Source organism: Struthio camelus, chromosome 1 (assembly GCF_040807025.1).
Source record: "Struthio camelus isolate bStrCam1 chromosome 1, bStrCam1.hap1, whole genome shotgun sequence".
NCBI classification, from domain to species: Eukaryota; Metazoa; Chordata; class Aves; order Struthioniformes; family Struthionidae; genus Struthio; species Struthio camelus.
Window position 1 is genome coordinate 163,599,680 of NC_090942.1, and position 7,590 is coordinate 163,607,269.

At 38.5% G+C, this 7,590-nt stretch overlaps 1 protein-coding gene across 6 annotated transcripts in view; it reads left to right on the plus strand.

The window, feature by feature from the left end:
• The window catches only part of NALCN (sodium leak channel, non-selective), a 241,937-nt gene extending 236,187 nt beyond the window's left edge, over positions 1-5,750 (plus strand). For all 6 annotated transcript variants that reach the window (XM_068927818.1, XM_068927834.1, XM_068927848.1 and 3 more), the window contains 3 exons: positions 664-813; positions 1,532-1,649; positions 3,440-5,750. In XM_068927818.1, coding sequence (XP_068783919.1) covers positions 664-813; positions 1,532-1,649; positions 3,440-3,633 — 462 coding nt within the window. In that variant the 3' untranslated portion in view covers positions 3,634-5,750. The remainder of the gene's footprint in view (positions 1-663; positions 814-1,531; positions 1,650-3,439) is intronic.
• The last annotated feature ends 1,840 nt before the right edge of the window (positions 5,751-7,590 follow it).

Sequence of the window (7,590 nt, forward strand, 5' to 3'; positions counted from 1 at the left end):
CCTTTTCCAAACTCAATATAATTATGGAAGTTAATATATATTTTCAAATTCATTTGTTAGTCACTAAAGAGGGAGCATGTGAAAACTACCCAGGAAAGTAAAGTCCTTCCTAAGAACTGTTTATTTTAATTTAAAAGCAAATTAGATTGTAAGATCATAATGGTAGCAGGGTTTTTTTCTATTTGTCCTGTAAATCCGTACTTATTCCTAAGGTTTCCACTACTGTTTTATTCAGTCTCATTTATTCAGCTTGTCCCACAGTCCATGAAAAGAATCAGAATTTTTCATTGCCTTCATGTTGATTCTTAGTGAATCTCCCTCAGTCTCCTTGTTTCTGCATCTTTGTATGAACTTCTGACTCACAAATTCAGAGATTTGTGTATTTTTAAACTCTAAGCTGTTATGAGCAACTTGACTTCCACTTTATGTAGTTTGTAAGTTTCTCTTGCCCATTCCTACATAAAGGCTAGCCACATGCTGGAAGTCATGTTATTTAAATGGAAACCATCTGATACATGCAGCTTTATCAATGCACTTGGAATCCACATGTGGCACTCACTGTTTGGTTAAATATTTAGAAGACTTTAAAAGAGTCAAACATTGAGATACACCAGTAAGAACAATTTATTTATTTATTATCACATAAACATTGCATCTTGATAGAAACAACAGCAGTCGTGCAGCATTATCCATAGTCTACGAGAAAGTCAACAGCAAGAGTTGAGCCGATTTCTGAATCCCCCCAGCATTGAGACAACACAGCCAAGTGAAGATATGAACGCTATTAATCAGGATAACAGTGCACAGCCAGAGGTATGTCCTGCAAAAACTATTGATGATGTTAGCCAGAAGACTATCGGCTACTTAGAGCAAGTTTAAAAAACTTCCATGTTTCCTATATTTATTTTTGTAAATATCATCTTCACTGGAGAAGTAGAAAGCAATGTTTTGTTCAGTCTTTACATTCAGGTTTAAAGGCAAGATGGTTGAATATAATTATTCTCTAGCTTAGTTTGCTGCCTTGCCAGCGCCATAAAGGGCCAACTCATCTGTATGACTAACTTCGAGCACTAACTTCCAGCTCTCACAAGAGCTATGTGCAGGCTCAGTGGTTTGAAGTTTTGCTATTCAAGCATTCTGGAGTAGTCTGTATACTGGGAATGTTAGCACTGATCATGCTGGATCCTGTGATAAGGAGACCTGAGCTCTTCCAGAGCAGGAGATGAAGGTACAACATAAGTACTCCACTGCAGAAGGCTGAGAACAATTTTGTACCCTTCCAGAGGATTGTATAGTGGGATTGAGTTCAGATCATCTTTTTTTTTCCAACAGAAAAAACTACAACTAACAAGTTGTAGACTTTTGGGGTAGTAAAGAACAAAAACTGTGCTGCCTCAAGAAAGGGCAAGGTATTTTGTTTGTGGTTGTGTAAGAAGCTTGGAAATAAAATAGAAAGGTTAGATAATCCTTCTTAGAGGAGTCAGACTATGCAATGGAGAACTATAATTGAGAATCTTTTCTCTTTATTCAGACAAGTAGCCAACAGCAGCTCCTTAGTCCAACACTTTCTGATAGAGGTGGATATCGACAAGACTCTGCAGATGCTGGAAAACCTCAGCGGAAATTTGGACAATGGCGTTTGCCATCAGGTAAGTGAAGAATGTGTAGCAGCAAAACCCACACATGCCAAACCACTGCTGTACACAACAAAGCCTTTACAAAAATCCGTGCGTTAGAAACATAGACAAACAGTGGGGAAAGCATCAAGGGTGAGGCTCCAGGATTCTTGGTGCTACCTCCTGCCTGCTGCTTACACCCGCATCAGTGTTTCTCCACCCTTATGCACGCACCCTAACACAGTAGTCGCTCCCCTCCCTCCCAGTTCTGAAGGACTGGAAGATATGCTGAAGCACTGCCGTGTGCAATTTTTTATTTTTCATCCGTTTACTTGGGATCTTTGGATTGGGAGCTGTACCTTCCCATATGTTTGGATAGCGTCTGGTGCATTTAGAGTTGACTGTCATCTCATAAAGCACAGTGAAAATGAATTACATTTTTCCTAATAGCAGTAGTAACACGAGTGCCTTGTCTTGCCTAGGCATACCTGGTGTACAATGTATATCTTACATCATAATAATACATTTTTATATCTTCAGTTCACCCATGAGTTGGCCGAGTGTGTAACTAGATTCCTGTTTATTTTCCAGGAAACATCCTCAAGTTATTCTAGTAACTACAGCCCACTAGAGAATAAAGGCTAGACTGTGCCTTATGGGAGGATGCTTATGGGAGAGAGGGAGAAGTGCACAGGAAAAACCGAGGCCTCATTCAGGCTTTATCTCAGCAGCACTTTCCACCACCGTAAAACTTTTCCTTTAAAGAGCACATTGGCCTCTGCTGCCTGGCATATCTCTTGACCAGCATGTTTGGAAAGGGGCCATGGGTGTGCACATCAGCTTGCTTTCAGCTTTCATCAGTCCTAATCTTTCTGTTGGCTGCTAGACATGAGTGTAGCATTACTGTTTTGAGAGAGGGTGCTGCCTTTAAAGGCTGTCATAGACTCTCATCATATATAGGTGGAAGCAGAAGGCATGGTCATGCTGTAAATACCTTTAAACCTACTTTTGTGACCAGAGTGAAGAAATGGGACAACTTACTAGATAGGTTTCAGTTCACATCTTCCAGCTGAGTGTCACTGAGCAGGAAAGAAAGTCAAAAATTTTTGAGCCAGACGGACCATATTACTGCAGCCAACTCGGTAGGTTTTTGAAGTGGGATTGAGGAGTTCAGGGTTTCCTTTCCTCACACTGATCTGGGCTGCTTGAATCTTGAAAATTCATTGCTGCACAACCTCAGATGGGTGCCATTATGTCTGAGGGTACAGTCCATCAGATGATGAGTACCCTGTCCCCAATCCAACAACATCATGTATGTAAGATAGCAAATAGGCTCATTAATATCAATTGTATTTCTCATATACTTACACGTGTGTTTTAGTACTAGTATCTTGTACTGGTTTCCACCACTAGGCCATAGTCAAATGTCACTTTCTAGATCGAGCTGCTACCCCAAAATGCTCTTTTCCCTCCTTGTTTCTGGAACTTACCACTTTTACCATTTTACCAGCAGATCAGCTCAGGTACTTACTGCCCGAAACATTTAGGTTACAATTTAGCCAGGTAAGGAAAGACCCACTGCATCAGCTATCCTGATGGAAGGAGATTAGGCACTGCTCAATTGAGCTGCTTTACCAGCAGCTTAGAGGGAGCAGGGGTGAACAGCTAGAGCGGAAAAAAAGGTTGGATAGAGCCTTATTGTTTCTGCACTAAATCGGTTTAAAGCTATCACTGTCCATCTGTCTCTGTATACCTGAATCCTAAGCTAACATGTTCAAGAAGCAGACCTACTCTAATACAGAACTTTCTGTTTAATTTCATAGCCCCCAAACCAATAAGCCATTCAGTGTCTTCAGTCAACCTCCGCTTTGGTGGACGTTCAACTATGAAATCTGTTGTATGCAAGATGAATCCTATGTCCGATGCTGCTTCTTGTGGATCAGAAGTCAAGAAGTGGTGGACAAGGCAATTAACTGTCGAGAGCGACGAGAGTGGAGAGGACCTTCTTGATATCTGAAAAAAATTTAAGTCATATTGCAACAACAACCACTTCAAATACAATCTAATTTTCTATGTTTAGAATTGAACATGCTGTTAGGTGATGTATGATTTATTTAAAATCAGTGTCAGAAAATTTTTCGAGTGCTTATCCTTCTGCCATATGAAGCATAACACACACTTGTATGTTAGATTTCATCTCTATAGGTATTAACTATACTTTAAGAAACCTGTATACAATAGCAGTACAAATAAAGCCAGAGAGACTATATTGCCTTTAGCAGAGACAGAGCTTTGAAAGATTTCATCTATTCTGTGGCTACAAAAACACATTTTGATATACACATCTCTGTGATTCTTTTTCATCTTGTACTGTACTTGGAAATGGCAACACTTTATAATTTAGGGGTAATTTATTTTTTCTTTTTGTGTTTTCCCTCAGTTCTTATTTAGTAACGTTTCTTCAGAAAGAGTTTATTATTCACAAGTGACCTGAAGAGGTCAGCACTGACTTCATGTTCAAGGGAAGTATTTTTACAAAATACAGATTCTGAATTATAAACCTAAGCTTTTTCTGGACATTTTTTTAAAATATGCAAGATACAAGATAACTCATTTTAAAAACAGAAGGTGAAGAATTGGCTTTTAAAATGTAAATATCTTTGGGTTTTGGTTAATTATGCAAAGTGCTTGATTTTCATACAGAAAACAGCAAAAAAAAAGAAAAAAGGACATGAAAACTGTGCATTCATACATCCAGCAAAAGACCTCCACGTGCAAAACATGGTTTGTGCTTCGTTATCAGATTACCTTGTTCGTATACTAATTGCATATATGTATGGTGTCATTCTCCTGTTAATTGGGTCCCATTTCTGTGTGTGGTCATGAGATAACTCTGCTCTTGTCTATGTGATAAAAATTAGCGTGTTGGGGGTCCTCATTACAGAGTCGTATTGTAAGACTTTTAAAATTGAGTTTAGTTTTACTTGTATAGATAGAAGTGAATTTTACTTATCCTTGTTACTATTCATGCTCTAGCCCTGCAAAGCTAAAGCATGACACTGTACTGTGGTTAAGTATCTTTGTCCCTTTTATCTGGGTACATTATATTTTAACGTGTGTTACTATTCTTTTATTTTGTGAAGCATCAGAAGCGCTACATTATTTACAGTGAAAAAGCAGCTGTCCCTTTCATAAAATTTTCTCCAGTGGAAGGCCAATGCTATACAGACAGAGGTGGAAAAGAAAACCAGCAGAAAGCAGGAGAGGAGTGTAGCACACATTTTGTTAGTTCCAGGATTTAAAACTTTCTAAATATGTGGGCTAAGGACTTGTCTTTCCCTCAGGGAAGCACTAAGAGGTTGTAGATTTTGTAGCTAGGCCCCCAACTTGTTTTTTTTTTTTTTTTAGTATAGCTGGGACCTTTCCATTACCATTGTTTCCTATGGAAATGATAGGTTGCTCTAACATGGCCTGATGTGAGATCTTGTGAGAGGCTCACAGTTAATGTATATCACCACTTAAAATATATATCCTTTAAGGAGCTGACAAAAAGCCAGTGCTTCACAGTGTTTTCTGGCCAAAATATTAATGTAGAATGGTCAGAATACAGCATTGTTTTCACAGATGCCTTCACCATAAATGCAAAATTAGTTTTGGCCATAAAATACAGTTTTCTTGGCATCTGTCAGTGTTTTATTCTGTGTGTATTATCTTAAACATGTTTTAAATTTTTTTCAAAAATAGTAATATCAAACACATCTGTGTTTGGTAGTTTCATTATTTTTTTCTTGGTATATTTAAATTTAAAAGTAGTCAGCTCTAACTTACGATTTATGTAATGGAATATGTGCATTCTCTTGTTTACTGGCTAGATTATGAACCATTGACAAAGCGTCATATGCAAACCCAGTATTTTGTGTTCTGTTTTGTGTTAGTTTAAGTTCAGCTTTTGTATATATGACAATAAGATAAATATTGCATTTATAAAAGATAGTATATTTGAATTTCAATAATATATTAAACTGCAGATCTTTCTGAATCATTCTTGCTGCAAATCTTCTTTTTAAAAAATCTGGCAAACATTTTTCCTTGCCTTACAGTACTCTGTCAATAAAAGTGAGTTGCTTTAAGCAATATTCGTCCTTCTGGTTTTCATTCTAGTTGCATTTGCTATATCTAGCTCATCTGTGATAATGGTGCATAGCGGCTGGCTATGTGATTTGTAGATGATTATTTAAAGCAGTGCTTTCAAAATCTTTTAATAGGAGGGCCTCTGATTTTTTTTTTTTGGAAGAAGTTCAGCAACCAAACTCATCAGTACTGTCACAAGGGTTCTTATACAGAAAATGAGACTAACTAGGAATGTTCATTTATTTAATTTTACCCCATTTCTCCACTTGCGAGCCTGCATGTGAATGTGTGCACGTGCGTGTGTACACCGGAGTAAGTGTGTTGGGGGAAGGTTGTAATAGTTCACATAAACTGCCTTCTAACGCCTTGCAAAACATGGGGGGAGCTCTTGGATCAACTGGTTTAACCTGCAAGCATGTTTTCAAGAAAGTAAGGCTAAGCTGTTCATCCTCCCATTTTGCTTTTGCAGATACAGGAAGTGAGATGCAGTTATGAAGATATGAAATTAAAATACAGTAGAGCACCCAGAGGACTGGTTTGAAGTGGAAACCTCCTTATTATGGCAGCCCCAACAAAACTAAAGAAAGAGAGAACCTCATACTCAACAGCAGAGCAACCAGTGCACATTTGCACATGAAGGTGAAGAGATTGAGAGGAGAGCTGAAAAATGGCCGAAGTTCAAAACAGCTTGCATGATCAATGGAGAGAGACAAAGAGAGAAAAGTCTACCAGGAAATCAGAATGAGTCCAGACAGCCCTGGTGAAAAGTTCAAATAGAAACAGACCCTAGAGAAAAGTAAACAAAAAATTGACAGGGGAATATTCCTACCTACAATGCTCTTGGCTCATGGAATCAATCCCAGATTTATCTATAAAAATGAAAAGAATAAACTGTTTAGACTTCTTTTCATGCACTGTGGGGGCTCTGTTCCATAGGAAGCAAGTTGCAAAAGCCCTCAAGGCTTGGGTGGGGCAAAGTGGGTAGTGCACATTTCCAGTACTCAAGTAAAAGTTGCCTTGTGGGAACTCTGAGAACGTGTAGCAAAGATGTATCACAATATCATTTCAAAGTCAGGTCAGATTTCAGATAATCAATCAAGTGTGTAATGAAGAAATTAATAACCTGAAGCCATTTGCCGGTGGATGGTATCCAACTGAATTAAGAGCTTAAAAACATGAAGTACACTTTATCTGGCAAGCTGGAAATACCATCATTGTTTTAGTTAATTAGGACCAATCAGGCTTAAACATCTTGAAAATAACATTACATTCATTATTGTCTGCATTCAAAGACTGGCATCACAGCTTCTGAAAAGCCAGAGATTTGAATGCCAAAAAGCAAGTGACTGATTGTGTGAGAATAATCTTTTTTTTTGTTAACTTTTTTTTTTAACATGCCCGCTGCTCTTGTCATTTCGCAGACGAGGACGGCCATGAAAACTGAAACAGAAGAGCTCTCAATGTACATTCCAGAGCTCCAGCCAGAAAGACCTGTGATTAACTTCCCATCCAGAGAGCACGTTTTTGTCCTCTCACAACATTTCCACAAGCACAAAAGAGCACTAGTGGGACTGGTCAGTCAAAATTACTGGTCTGTGTATCTCCATCTCCTTAAGTTTGGCTTTAGAAGGCTAAATTCATTGCTTCTGTTGAAGGGGGTTTAGCCACATCGGAGATGAATTTCCCGCAATACATAGGATGATGTCTGGAAATTTGGTTGCCCTGGTTTGTTCAGCTGCTCTGCAACACAAAGGAAGCCTCACTAGAATTCAATTAACCTTCCTCTTAATCCCAAGGGCTCTAGTGTCCGACCCCATTAGCAGTTGTTGCCTATTGTTCTCAG